The following is a 15,499-nucleotide window of genomic DNA, read 5'->3' on the forward strand; positions in this document are numbered from 1 at the left end:
GAAGTTTCACATTTACTGCTGTAACTTTAAAGACATATCTATCTTAATTAAACCAACAAACTTAACTTAGTTCACATATTGATTTACGTTTCACCTGGACCCACTCCACTTTTAATGTTTACCTGAGACACGGGTGGGAAGATCTGGAGTGGGGGGGTGTTAGGTCCAGGGGCTGCTCTTCTTGCTCCTTGACAGTGAAGAGGGAAGGATCCATGGTGCAGGAAGCACTGAGGACAGTCTAGAGGCCAGTTATGCAGGCCACACCCAAGTTGGTGCAGAAACAGAAGGGGGAGTGCTGTCAGAAGGCAGAGAAAGGATTCCCAGTTTTAGAACGTTTTCCTGGGTAAACCTTGTCAGCCAACTGGGTGGTTTTACCTTGAAAATCCTTGAAATGCTGGAAAACAAGACTTAGGGGTGTCATAGGTCCCTTACTCTCCACTTGCCCCATTTCTTCAAACACAACAAACAACACAACAGACAACAAAAAGACAAGACAAAGACAACCGCAGACCAGACACAGCAACCCTTCCTCAACCAGATACAACCTGCCGCTGGTGGGGATTTTCTTGGTCCCCTGATGGCCTAGGGGGATTTGAAACCCCTGGCATCCCAGTGGAGGGTTGGGGCCTCCCCACATCTGTTCCAGCCCTGGGGAGCAATGCTGCGTCCAGGTTCTCCCTGGTGGGCTATAGCCTGGAGCTCTGCAACCAGACAGACAGACCAGATCCTGCAGGATAAAATCTTGAGATCTTACCTCCAAAGGCTTTTCCCAGAAATTCTGATGTTCTTGTTCTTTAATCCCAGATGAGCCCCCAGAATGTTGGGGTCCATTATCAAAGGAACAAGATGGAGACAAAGTGAAAGTTATGCAAAGCCTTATTCTATGCCAAGCATTAGAAGTCAGACTGACTGGCCAGGGCCGCCTCCGAAGAGAGCGACCCCCTCCAGATCTCACAGGCTGGTTTTATAGGGCATAACCACAGACCCAAGGTACGTGGCTTCTATTGTTAACGCGTTTACTCCATGAATTGATACCTGGAACCATACCAGGAACTACAGGGGCGTTTATTGCCAGTATGAAGTCTGTGGATTTAAACAACAATATGGTTACTTAGGCAATATGGAGTTGCTCTGGCTAAGCAGACCCTAATAGTTAAACAGGTTTTAACATTAAATTGGCCCTAACAGTATATAAATGCTATACTTGGGGTTCATTTTGGGTGGGTTCTATTTTTTCTTGTCATTTATTTTTTTTGGTCTTTTTGTTTGTCCTTTTTTGTTTGTATACCTTATAAATCTTACCTTGGGGCCCATTCTAGCTGGATTTTCTCTCTCTTTTTTCTCTTTTTCCTGTCTCTTTCTTTCTCTCTCTTTCTTTCTTTCACTTTGGTGGGGACTCCCGATAGCTCAGAAGAGTTCAGGGGTGCACCTTGCCTGGATCACGGTTGATACATTCAGCTACTTCAGGCATCTCTCACCAAAAGGACTAGGAGGAGGAATCCCCACCAGAGGAAAAATTCAGAGACTGTGCCCTCTCCATCAGAGCTCTTAGATATGGATAAACAGTATGTCGGAAAGGGAATTCAGGCTAACAATCATCCAGACAATGGTTAGGTTAGAGAAAACCATTAATGACAACATGGAGTTGATTAGGACAGAAGTGAAAGAAACCAGGGAATATGTTAACAATTCTCTCAATGAGTTCCAATCTAATCTAAATTCTCTAAAAGCTATGGTAACTGAGGGAGAAGATAGAATTAGTGATCTAGGGAACAAACGGAGAGAAAAAGGATCAGGAGGAGGCCTGGAACAAACAGCTTAGAAGCCACAAACACAGAATTAGGGAAATAAATGATGCCATGAAACATTCCAATGTCAGAATTATTGGAATTCCTGAGAGGGAGGAGAAAGAAAGAAGACTAGAAGATATAGTTGAACAAATTCTCCATGAAAATTTTCCCAATCTGGCGAATGGAACCAGCATATGTGTCCTAGAGGCAGAAAGGGCTGCCCCCAAGATCATAGGATCTAGAAAGACCTTGAGACACCTGATTGTGAAATGGAGGAATCATAATTTTAGACAGAAGCTCTTGAAAACAGCTGGGGTAAGAGATTCCTTATGTATAGGGGAAGGTCCATGAGAATAACTTCAGACCTGTCCACAGAAACCTGGAAAGCCAGAAAGGGCTGGAAAGACATATTCAGGGCACTAAATGAAAAGAATTTGTAGCTAAGAATACTTTATCCAGCAAGGCTGACATTCAAAATAGATAGATAAAGAGCTTCTGAGACCAGCAAGGTTTTAAAGATTATATGACCACCAAGCTGGCACTACAAGAAATATTAAGTGGGGTTTTATAAAAGAAGAAGGAACCCAAGAGTGTCATAGAACAGAAATTTATGGAGACAATCTATAGAAACAAGGACTTCATGGGCAACATGATGCCGATAAAAACTTACTCTCAATAATCACATTCAACGTGAATGGCCTGAATGTTCAATTAAATGGCACAGGGTTGTAGATTGGATAAAATGAGAGGGCCTGTCCATATGTTGTCTACAAGAGACCCATTTTTTAAAAAAAGATTTTATTTATTTATTTGACAGACAGAGATCACAAGCAGGCAGAGAGACAGGCAGAGAGAGGGGGGGAAGCAGGCTCCCGCCGAGCAGAGAGCCCGATGTGGGGCTCGATCCCAGGATCCTGGGATCATGACCTGAGCTGAAGGCAGAGGCTTTAACCCGCTCAGCCACCCAGGTGCCCCAAGAGACCCATTTTGAACTTAAGGATACATCCAGACTGAAAGTGAAGGGATGGATGCCAACTGGCCTCAAAAGAAGGCTGGGGTAATAATTCTCATATCAGATAAATTAGATTTTAAACTAAAGACTGTAGTCAGAGATACAGAAGGACACTACATCATTCTTTTTTTTTTTTTAAAGATTTTATTTATTTATCTGACAGAGAGATTGAGAGAGCACTGGCAGGGGGGGAAAGAGAGGGAAAGAGAGGGAGAAGCAGACTCCCTGCCCAAGCAGGGAGCCAGATGCGGGGCTTGATCCCAGGACCATGGGATCATGACCTGAGCTGAAGGCAGATGCCTAACCATCTGAGCCACCCAGGTGACCCCACTATGTCATTCTTAAAGGGTCTATCCACCGAGAAGATCAAACAATTGTAAATATTTATAATTCCAATATGGGAGCAGCCAACTACATAAGACAACTGTTAATCAAGATAAAGAGTCGTGTTGATATAAATACATTAGTAGAGGATCTTAACATGCCACTCTCAGTAATAGACAGATCATCCGAGCAGAAAATCAATAAAGAAACAAGACCATTGAATGACACATTGGACCAGATGGACCTCATTGATACATATAGAACATTCCACCCCCAGACAACAGAATACTCTTTCTTCTCGTGTGCACATGGAACCTTCTCCAGAATAGACCCTGTACTGGGTCAAAATACAGGGCTCAACTGATACCAAAAGATTGAGATTATTCCCTGCATATTCTCAGAACACAGTGCTTTGAATCTGGAACTCAACTACAAGAAAAGTTCAGAAGGAATTCAAACACCTGGAAGCTAAAGACCATCTTGCTTAAGATGCTTGGATCAACCAGGAAATCAAAGAAGAACTTAAACAATTCTTTTACACCAATGAGTATGAATACACTAGAGTCCAAAACCTATGGGATATACCAAAGATGGTCCTAAGGGAGAAATACATAGCCATCTAAGCCTCATTCAAAAAAATTGAAAATTCCAGAATACATTAGCTGTCTTTACACCTTAAAGAATGGGAGAACCCACAACAAATTAAGCCAACCCCATGCACAAGAAGGGAAGTAATCGAGATTAGAGCAGAGATCAATAAGCTAGAAACTAGAGATACAGTAGACTGCATAGGTGAAACTAGAAGCTGGTTTTTGAAAAAATCAATAAGATCAATATACCATTGGCCAAATAACCCAAAAGAAAGAGTGAGAGGACCCAAATTTATAAAATTATGAGTGAAAAGGGAGAGTTCACGACTAACACCAAGGAAATAGAAACAATCATCAAAAATTATTATCAACAGTTATATGCCAAGGCTAAGCAACCTAGTCAAGATGGATACATTCCTGAAAACTATAAACTTCCAAACTGAAGCAGGAATAAATTGACAACCTGAATAGACCAACATCTAGTAACGAGATTGAAGCAGTGATCAAAACCTCCCCAAAACAAGAGCTCAGGACCTGACTGATTCCCTGGGGAATTCTACCAGACTTTCCAAGAAGAAATAATACCTATTTTCCTGAAGATGTTTCAAAAATTGAAGCAGAAGGAAAACTTCAATACTCTTCTTAAGAAGCTAGCATTACCCTCAACCCAAAACCAGGCAAAGAACCCAACAAAAAGGACAATTTCAGACCAATATCCCTGGTGATTATAATTGCTAAGATTCTCAACAAGATCCTAACAAATAGGATACAATAGCACATTAGAAAGATTATCCACCATGAACAAGTGGGATTCATCCCGACGTTACAATGATGGTTCGACATTCGCAAATCAATCAATGTGATAGAACAAATCAATAAGAGAAGAGAGAAGAACCACATGGTCCTCTCAATTGATGCAAAAAAAGCATTTGACAAAATCCAGCATCCGTTCCTGATTAAAATGCTTCAAAGTATTGGGATAGAGGGAACATCCCTCAACTTCATAAAATCTAGATATAAAAACCCAGCGCAAATATCATCCTCAGTGGGAAGAAGCTCACAGCTTTCTCTTTGAGATCAGGATCACGATAACGATGCCCACTCTCACCACTCTTGTTCAACATAGTATTAGAAGTCCTAGCAACAGCAATCAGACAACAAAGAGAAATAAAATGTATTCAAATTGGCAATGAAGAAGTCAAACTCTCTTTGCAGATGACATGATACTTTATATGGAAAACCCAAAGACTCCACCCCCAAACTACTAGAACTCATACAGCAATTCAGTAACGTGGCAGGATACAAAGTCAATGTACAGAAATCAGTGGCTTTCTTATACACTAACAATGAAAATACAGAAAGGGAAATTAGAGAATCGATTCCATTTACTATAGCACCAAGAACCATAAGATTTCTGGGAATTAACCTAACTAAAGAGGTAACGGATCTGTACTCGAGGAACTACAGAACACTCATGAAAGAAATAGAAGAAGACACAAAAAGATGGAAGACCATTCCATGCTCTTGGGTCGGAAGAATAAACATTGTGAAAATGTCTGTACTGCCTAGAGAAATCTATCCTTTTAATGCCATTCCGATCAAAATTCCACTGGTATTTTTCAAAGAGCTGGAGGAAACAATCCTAAAATTTATATGGAATCAGAAGAGACCCCAAATTGGTAAAGAAATGTTGAAAAAGAAAAACAAAACTGGTGGTATCACGTTGCCTGATTTCAAGCTTTACTACAAAGTTGTGATCACCAAGACAGCATGGTACTGGTGCAAAAACAGACACATATAGACCAGTGGAACAGAGTAGAGAGCCCCGACATGGACCCTCAAGTCTATGGTCAAATAATCTTCAACAAAGCAGGAAAAAAATATACGGTGGAAAAAAGACGGTCTCCTCAATAAATAGTACTGGGAAAATTGGACAGCTATGTGTAGAAGAACGAAACGCGAGCATTCTCTCCCACCATATTCAAAGATAAACTCCAGATGTATAAAACACCTCAACGTGAGACAGGAATCCATCAGAATACTAGAGGAGAACATAGGCAGTAACCTCTTCGATATCAGCCACAGCAACTTCTTTCAAGATATGTCTCCAAAGGCAAAGGAAACAAAAGCGAAAATGAATTTTTGGGACTTCATCAAAATCAAAAGCTTCTGCACAGAAAAGGAAACAGTCAAGAAAACAAAGAGGCAACCCACGGAATGGGAGAAGATATTTGCAAATGACAGTACAGACAAAAGGTTGATATCCAAGATCTATAAAGAACTCCTGAAACTCAACACACACAAAACAGATAATCATATCAAAAAATGGGCAGAAGATATGAACAGACACTTCTCCAATGAAGACATACAAATGGCTATCAGACACATGAAAAAATGTTCATCATCACTAGCCATCAGGGAGATTCAAATTAAAACCACCTTGAGATACCACCTTACACCAGTTAGAATGGCCACAATTAGCAAGACAGGAAACAACATGTGTTGGAGGGGATGTGGAGAAAGGGGAACCCTCTTCCACTGTTGGTGGGAATGCAAGTTGGTGCAGCCACTTTGGAGAACAGTGTGGCGATTCCCCAAGAAATTAAAAATAGAGCTTCCCTATGACCCTGCCATTGCACTACTGTGTATTTACCCCAAAGATACAGATGTAGTGAAAAGAAGGGCCATCTGTACCCCAATGTTTATAGCAGCAATGGCCACGGTCGCCAAACTGTGGAAAGAACCAAGATGCCCTTCAACCGACAAATGGATAAGGAAGATGTGGTCCATATACACTATGGGGTATTATGCCTCCATCAGAAAGGATGAATACCCAACTTTTGTAGCAACATGGATGGGACTGGAAGAGATTATGCTGAGTGAAATAACTCAAGCAGAGAGAGTCAATGATCATATGGTTTCACTTATTTGTCGAGCGTAACAAATAACATGGAGTACATGGGGAGATGGAGAGGAGAAGGGAGTTGGGGGAAATTGGAAGGGGAGGTGAACCATGAGAGACTATGGACTCTGAAAAACAATCTGAGGGGTTTGAAGGGGCGGGGGATGGGAGGTTGGGGGAACCAGGTGGTGGGTATTGGAGAGGGCATGGACTGCATGGAGCACTGGGTGTGGTGCAAAAACAATGAATACTGTTACGCTGAAAATTAATTTAAAAAATTAAAAAAAAAAGAATAAACATACATTTGTCAACTGAAAAAAATAAATAAAATAAGCAAAAAAACATTGAAAAAAATTAAAATATTATGTATAAAATATATATAGTAGAAAATAAAAAAGAGGGCAAGTAAATAGTGGCTGTAACTTTCATTTTGGACAAAATAGAGTGCTTCAGTTGCTCCTGGGTGAATTATGATCTATATGTTAGAGGACACTAAATCTCAAAATCACTAGAAAATTAAAAGATGGATATATAAGAATGTAAAACTGAGTAGAGTGAACAACTTGCTAAAATAAAGTATATACCTGTTAAAAATATAGGTTTGTAAAAATACAAGTCACTTATTTGTGGAACATAACAATTAGCATGGAGGACATGGGGAGTTAGGAGAAGGGAGTTGGGGGAAATTGGAAGGGGAGGTGAACCATGAGAGATGATGGACTCTGAAAAACAATCTGAAGGGTTTGAAGAGGTGGGGGGGGGTGTGAGGTTGGGGGAACCAGGTGGTGGGTATTGGAGAGGGCACAGATTGCATGGAGCACTGGGGGTGGTACAAAAACAATGAATACTGTTATGCTGAAAATAAATAAAAAAATGATAAAAGAATGCCCTTGAAGAAATAATAGACATCTTGTCAAACACAGCCAATTTTTGTAGAATCCAAATATATATTCTTACATCTCAGGCTGATTTCATGGATGTTCAAAATAGTTTTATAGATATGCAGGTAAATTCAAGGGACCTGCTTCAACTGGGTCCCCTACACCTCCGCCATCTTGCCTCGATCTCCCTGTTCCTGATTGATTTTTGGTAAATGTTAGAAGACACTATATTTGAAAATGTTAAGGAAATCAGAACTTATTTTTTATATAAATTGAATAGAGGGAAAATGGGATTATGTGGGACATAAATCTATAAAATGAAGATTTGAAATTTAGAAACTGAAGTTAGGAAATAAGACTTTGAAATGGGAACAGGGTAAAAGAGAAAAAGCAAGGAAAAGAAGAACGAAAAAAAAATGTAAACTTTTATCTTGAGTATAAGCAAGTCGTGAGGGAACACTTGGAGCTCCCTATGTAATTTTCCCCTGGTGCTGGAGTTTCACGTGCCTGTGGGAAATAATCTTACCCTTCACCTGTTCTTCCAGTCTGTCTTCTGGGGAAGGGGCCTGCTGCTTGGCTTCTCAGGCATCTTTGTCCAGGTGGAGTTGCCCACCCTTGTCAGGGTCATTGGCTTAATGTGAGCCACCGCTGTGTCTGGTTCTTTTTCCCTGGTGGCTTTCTGCTTCTCCTCAGAGGGTCAGAGCAAACATGGCCCTGTGGGAATCTCCAGCCCAGAGCCACAATATGGTGGCCCAGACCCCCATCACCACCTCAGGAAATCTGCCAGGTCAAACCAACTCTACTTCTAATAGTACTAAAATCCACAGACTTGCGTTATTGATGCCCAGTGCAACTCTCTGGAGAAAGTTCCAGGGACCCATGAGTGTCTCCGTGCTTTCTGACTTTGCAACTGTTAGCGGGTGTGGTCTCGTGTGTGTATCCTCCTCCGCACCTCCCAGGTCAAGCTGGGTGCTGATCCAGTGTCCTTTCAGGTGTCACATCCTTCTGAGAGCCGTTGCCCAGTTGTGGATGTAGTCACTTTGTGCACCTAGTCATGGGCTCACTCATGCACACTCTTGCATGGCTCCCAGTTCACAGCCAGGTGCCTCTCCAGTGTCCTTTCCTGGGCTACACCGCCCTGAGAGCTCTTGCCTTGTTTTGGTCATAAATCATTTTTTTTTATCTCCCCTGGGATGTTAGTTTGAACACAAATTTTGAGTATAATTTTAGGATTTGGATTGGGAAATGTTTCTCCTAGAATTCTAGCTTTAATTATTTATTTTCTCACAACATTGTCTCCTTAAATTCCTTTTTAAAATTATATTCAGGGGGTGCCTGGGTGGCTCAGTGGGTTGAAGCCTCTATCTTCGGCTTGGGTCGTGGTCCCAGGGTCCTGGGATCGAGCCCTGCATCGGGCTTTCTGCTCGGCAGGAAGCCTGCTTCCTCCTTTCTCTCTGCCTGCCTCTCTGCCTACTTGTGATCTCTCTCTGTCAAATAAATAAATAAAATCTTTAAAAAAATTATATTCAGTTAGCCACCACATAGTATATCACTAGTTTTTGATGTACTGTTCAACAATTCATTATTTGCGTGTAACACCCAGTGCTCACCCATCATGTGTCCTTATTGCCTATCACTGAGTTTCCCCATCCTGCCCCTCCTCCCCCTCTCAAACCCTGCTTGTTCCACAGAGAAATATATTGATTTCTGATATCATTTATTTCTGTTTTTCTCTTTTCCTTTAGATAAATCTAGGCAGAGGTTTTCAATTTTTTTTCTATTTTCCCGGTTTTAAAAAAAATTTCTTTTCAACGTAACAGTATTCATTGTTTCTGCACCACACCCAGTGCTCCATGCAATATGTGCCCTCCTCAATTTTATTGTTTTTTTCCCCCAAAAACTAGATCTTGCTTTTTCATTTTGTTCTGTTTGCTTTTTGTTTTGTTTTGTTTTTATATCATTTATTACTGCTCTAATCTTTACTATTTCCATCCTTTTCCTGTATTTAGGCTTTAGTCATCAACCTTCTCTAACTCCTTCAGGTGTAATGTTAGAGTGTTTCTTTCAGATTTTTCTTGCTTCTTGAGGACTTCCTGTATGCTGTGTATTTTTGTCTTAGGACCACCTTTGCTGCGGAGAAATTAGTGCAAAGTGAAAAAGGTTTCATACTCGTGTGTGTGTGTGTGTGTGTGTTTATGCATGTGTGTGTGTAATGTCCAGACTACACTGGAGAGGGTTCCACTGCTTTCCCATGTAGTCATTAACATTGATGTTGTGGGCATTGTTTAAGACAGTGACTCCCCAACCAAGACCTTTTCTTCTTTTACTTTGGATTGTTGATGCCTCTGTGGCCTCACGTCCAGCATGCACTTTATGCTGCTTGTAGCGAGTTTGCACGTGGAGCAGGGTGGACGTGTGATGCACAGTGAGAGCAGCTGTGAGTCCTGTAAACGCTCACCTGATGAGAACCAGGATATTTGAGTTTCATTGGTATTTAGGGACAGCAATAAACAACGTGAATGACTCTGTATTTTGTGCATTTTAGTATAATTGTTTTCCCATTAGAACAAATTTTCGAAGTCAGAGAATGAAGAGGTAAGCACAGAATCATGTGTGCAGAGAAGGTCCCTGAGGGAAAGTGTTCTCTAGAGAGGAATCGGTAGATTCTGATGGGAAACCTGCCCATAACCTTCATCTGCATCTGCTCCTGGGGCTTAAGGACAAAATTGGAGAGTAGTGTCCATCCCCTGGTGGTCCAGATCCCGTCCTACAGTGAAGTTTGTGTCTGGGCTCACACTGAGGGTCCCTCACTGTGTCTGTTGCACAGTAATACATGGCTGTGTCCTCGGCTCTCAGGCTGTTCATCTGCAGATACAGCGTGTTCTTGCCGTTGTCTCTGGAGATGGTGAATCGGCCCTTCACAGAGTCTGCATAGCTTGTGCTACTTCGATCACTGCTAATATCTGCGACCCACTGTAGTCCATTCCCTGGAGCCTGGCGGACCCAGTTCATGTAGGAACTACTGAAGGTGAATCCAGAGGCTGCACAGGAGAGTCTCAGGGACCCCCTAGGCTTCACCAGGTCTCCCCCAGACTCCACCAGCTGCACCTCACACTGGACACCTGTAGATGCAAGACATCCTGGTCAGGAATCTGTCACACACCCATGGTTTCTTTCACTCATATCCACTCACATCCTCAACGTCTCTTGCTCACCATGAATTACCTTTTAAAAGAGCAACAAGGAAAACCCAGCCAAGCACAAACTCCATTGTGAGTTGTCTGTGTCCTATCCTGAGTACTGATTGGAACACCTGGGAATCCTGGTGTTGGGACTCCTCTCCCAGCTGCAGAGTCAGGTTTGGGCTGTTTTTAAACAGCAGATGGAGGGCCCTATTTGCATGTTCTCTTACTATATATTCAGCTTGGGATCCATGTGACCATAGAGGGCAATGGCCAGAAGAGATGTGACTGCCATTGTTTTGGGGGCATTGAACACTTTGGAATAGAATATAATTTTAATTATATAACTTCCCAGAGTATATACTTGGACATGTGCTACTTTCTTTTTACATATTCACACAAACGTTGTGGGATTGATGTCATGTTATGCCATGATGAAATGTAAACCTACACCCAGAATTTTAGAGGGTTTTGTGAGGTGTCCAGGAGAACACAAAGGGTGAGAGTGAGCCCCAGTATGTGGCCCTGTGCTCATCCCCACAGGACACACTGTCCCCTGAACCACCTGGAGGACAGAGTGGGCAGGCTGGTGAGGAAGGTGGAACCCCTCCTGTAATGGGGATGGAATGACTTTACCTTCTTTATGTTGCCCTGAAATATAGAGAGCATCAGGGGTTGTGCAGGTGTATTTTCTAACATTTCAATGTCTTTGTGTTTCTCCCAAGTCATCTATGGAATTATTTGTAAGAATTTTGGTGAGTGTGCTTGAACAGAATGAATGGCATATAGGCAGAGTGTGTGATAGGATAAACATGGGTGTCAGAATCAACATTATCCAGAGTGAACAAATCAATTCTCCATAAAACTTCCTGTATTTTCTCTGGAATTCCTCCTTCCACTTCCCTTCTTCACTATGTACCCACACAACTATGGGCTTTTCTCATGTTACTTAGACTAGTTTCGGTTTTGAAGAATTTATATTGTATGTAATTTTGTTTGTAGGACTTTTTTTTTTTTTTGCTCTGAACAAATTTTTGAAAATTCAACCATGCTGCTGTCTGTAGCAAGAATCATTTATTTTGAAGCTGCCTCCTTGGCTGGTCAGCTCTGGGCCCATGGTGAGCCAGCTGTGAAGCTGCCTCCTTGGCTGGTCACAGAGGTGGATTGTCGGTCTCCAGGTTGAAGTGTACAAGGCATACTGTCAACATGCCTGCTTATCCCATTAGACAGTGCAGTTGTGTTCGCCAGGTCCAAGGACACATGGGAAGCCTGTTGCCAAGGTGGCCACTTGGCCAAGCCAGGAGCTGAGTTGCTGGTCTCCCAGTCCAGGGGCACACGGTGAGCCTCCTATCTAGGTGTCTGCTTGTCCTAGCCCAGATCTCATTTCCTGGGCTCAAGGTACAAAGGCACATATTTAGCCCACTATCATGGTGCTGCTTAAGCCACCAGGCAGCTCAGTTTTTGGTCTTCTGGTCCAAGGGCACTTGGTGAGCCTTTTGTCAAGGTGCCCCCTTGGCCAGGCAAAGAGCTGAGCTATTGGTCTCAGGGATCTAGGGCATATGGTAAGCCACATGTCTAGAGGTCTGCTTGGCTTAGCCCAGAGCTCCTTTGTTGGTCTCCATGTCCACGGGCACATAGTGAGCCAGCTGTCCAGGTGCATGCTTAGCCTAGTAGAGTCCTAATGTGCGGCTTCCAGGTCCATGGGCCCATGGTGGACCAGATGTTTGGCAGTTACCCAAGGAGTGAACATAGCATAATTTTATTTTATTGTATTTTTTATTTTTAAAATTATTTTAATTAACATTTATTATTTGCCCCAGGGGTACAGGACTGTGAATCATCAGGCTTACACATTTCACAGCACTCACCATAGCACATACCCTCTCCAATGTCCATAACCCAACCACTCTATCCCTACTCCCACACCTCCCAGCAACCCTCAGTTTGTTTTGTGTGATATAGAGTCCCTTATGGTTTATCTCCCTCCCGATCCCATCTGGTTTCATTTTTTCCCTCCCTACCTCCAATGACCCCCCATCCTGCCTTTCAAATTCCTCATATCAGGGAGATCATATGATAATTGTCTTTCTCTGAGTGACTGATTTCACTCAGCAATATACCTTCCAGTTCCATCCACATCATTGCAAATTGAAAGATTTCATTTTTTGATGGCTGCATAGTATTCCATTGTGTGTGTATATATATATATACACACACACCAGTCTTTTTTATCCATTCATCTGTTGATGGACATCTAGGTTCTTCCCATAGTTTGGCTATTGTGGACATTACTGCTGTAAACATTCAGGTGCACGTGCCCCTTTGGACCACTACATTTGTATCTTTAAGGTAAATACCCACTAGTGTGATTGGTGAGACATAGGGTAGTAGTGTGATCTCTGGGTTGTAGGTAGCTCTATTTCCAACTTTTTGAGGAACCTCCATGCTGCTTTCCAGAGTGGTTGCACCAGCTTGCATTCCCACCAACAGTGTAGGAGGGTTTCCCTTTCTCTGCATCCTCGCCAGCATCTGTCAGTTCCTAACTTGATAATTTTAGCCATTCTGACTGGTGTGAGGTGGTATCTCACTGTGGCTTTGATTTGTATTTCCCTGATGCTGAGTGATGTGGAGCACTTTTTCATGTGACTTTTGGTCACCCGGACGTCTTCTTTGCAGAAATGTCTGTTCATGTCTTCCACCCATTTTTTGATTGGCTTATTTGTTCTTTAGGTGTTGAGTTTGATAACTTCTTTATAGATTTTGAATACTAGCCCTTTATCTGATATGTTGTTTGTGAATATCTTCTCCCATTCTGTCAGTTGTCTTTTGGTTTTGCTGACTGCTTCCTTTGTTGTCCAAAAGGTTTGATCTTCATGAAGTCCCAATAGCTCAGTTTTGCCCTTGCTTCCCTTGCCTTTGCCAATGTTTCTGGGATGACGTTGCTGTGGCTGAGGTTGAAGAGGTTGCTTCCTGTGTTCTCCTCAAAGATTTTGATGGATTTCCATCTCACATTGAGGTCTTTCATCAACTTTGAGTCTATTTTTGTGTGTGGTGTAAGAAAATGGTCCAGTTTCATTCCTCTGTATGTGGCTGTCTAATTTTATTGTATTTTTAATTATTTATTTATTTAAAAATTTTTGAATTTTATTTTATAGATTACATCTGTGGCAGAGAGTTTTACCTCTGGATCTTTCTTCTCTTTTGAATTCCTCTCTCTAGCCATTTTGCCCAGAGAAGGATGGATGAATGAGTGAACAAAACCACAAATATCAACCCAAACTTAAGCAAAATCACACTAGACAAGTCTGAAGAGGTCAGAACCAAACAAACAAAAATGCTGGGTGTGGAAGAGAGAATATAATCTCCCGGTGGACAAAACAGGGGGATCCACTTGGTCCTGTGTATATTTTGGTCTGTGTGTTAGAAGAAACTAAATCCCAAAATTGTAAAGAAAGCAAAACTTATATATATATACAAAAAATTGAATAGAGTGAATGTAAGCCAAAAATGAATATATGTATAAAAAGTACATGTTCGAAATTCTAGTTAAAAAAGATTTCAAGACAGAGTGTTAAAATAACAAAGTAATTGAAAAGAAAAAAAAAGAGAAAAGGAAAAAAATTTCAACTGAAATAGCAATGAATCATGAGAAACAACCTCAAATTCTGTGTAGTATTTTCCCCCTAGAGCTGGAGTTGTGCAGTGCCAAGTGCTCTGTACATGTGGTGGTCCGTGTTCTTCCAGCTGTTCTTCTGGGGGAGGGATCTGATGCACTGATTCTCATGTGTCTCTGTGTCAGTGGTGTTGTACCACTCATTCCCAGGGGTCGGGGTCAGTGTAAGCTGTTTCTAGTTTTTCTATGTGGCTTTTGTTCCCTGAAGGCATTTGAGTCTCTTTAGAGGATGAGAGTAAAAATGGCCGTATGGTGATCTCCAGCCTGGGAGCTGAATGATCCCAGCTCCTTTCTTCAGAAAACACTCAGGGATAAGAGGTCTTCCCTTCTGTATGTGCCATTTTCTAGACTCCTGTGGTGTGCACCTGCACCAGTCCTTCTGGGTAGGTGGAGGGTCCTGCCTTTCTGTCCTCAATATCCCCCATGGAGAGTGGTCACCTGGTCATGTGCACTCCTGAGCCACCCCTCCTGTGGGATGGCGGTGGGCCACCATTTTTTTTGGCATTTGCAACATCCCTCCCCCACACTGAGATCTGTCACCCAGAGGGGGCAGGGCTCTGGGTTTATAGAGAACTGAGCTAAGAGCCCCTCCTGAGTTTTCAGACCATAACCAGTTTCTCTGCTCCAATGCTGAGGAACTCTGCAGGTTCAGTCATTCCCATTTGTCTGTGTCTCCATGATCCTGAGACCATAAGTCCCACCTAAGATTCTTCCCTCCCCGTCTTCACCAAAGAGCACGTTTCAAGCAGGAATTTCTCTCACTGGAGCAGATTTGTAAAGGTTCTGGTTTTGCCATCAGGGGCTATATCACTTATGTTGTCTGACTTTCTGAGGTTCCCTCTCCTGTTGCTTATCCTCTGATATATATCCTTTGTTTCACTTCTTGGCCCTCCTTCCTTGAAAAAAGTGGTTCTTTTTCCATTTATAGAATACCAGCATTTTTTTCCATAACTCTCAGGTTGAACTCATAGATGTTCCGAGTGATTAGATAGTTATCTGGCTAAATTCAGGGAAGCAGATGAAATGAAGTCTCTGACTCATTTACCATCTTGCTTGATCAGTGCATTTAAGAGGGCACGGATTGCATGGAGCACTGGATGTTGTGCAAAAACAATGAATACTGTTACACTGAAAAGAAATAAAAA

At 42.1% G+C, this 15,499-nt stretch overlaps 1 long non-coding RNA gene and 2 gene segments (V, D, J or C); 1 reads left to right on the top strand and 2 right to left on the bottom strand.

The window, feature by feature from the left end:
• The window catches only part of LOC125104224 (immunoglobulin heavy constant gamma 1-like), a 233,152-nt gene extending 222,301 nt beyond the window's left edge, over nt 1–10,851 (bottom strand). Inside the window, 2 exon segments of the C gene segment in view lie at nt 10,295–10,621; nt 10,725–10,851. Coding sequence covers nt 10,295–10,621; nt 10,725–10,770 — 373 coding nt within the window.
• LOC125104225 (immunoglobulin alpha-2 heavy chain-like) overlaps nt 1–15,499 on the bottom strand; it is a 401,593-nt gene that overhangs the window by 282,199 nt on the left and 103,895 nt on the right.
• Nucleotides 1–15,499, top strand: part of LOC125104252 (uncharacterized) — a 337,467-nt gene that overhangs the window by 154,673 nt on the left and 167,295 nt on the right. The window lies entirely within an intron of this gene.

The sequence above is a fragment of the Lutra lutra genome, chromosome 7 (genome assembly GCF_902655055.1).
Source record: "Lutra lutra chromosome 7, mLutLut1.2, whole genome shotgun sequence".
NCBI lineage: Eukaryota > Metazoa > Chordata > Mammalia > Carnivora > Mustelidae > Lutra > Lutra lutra.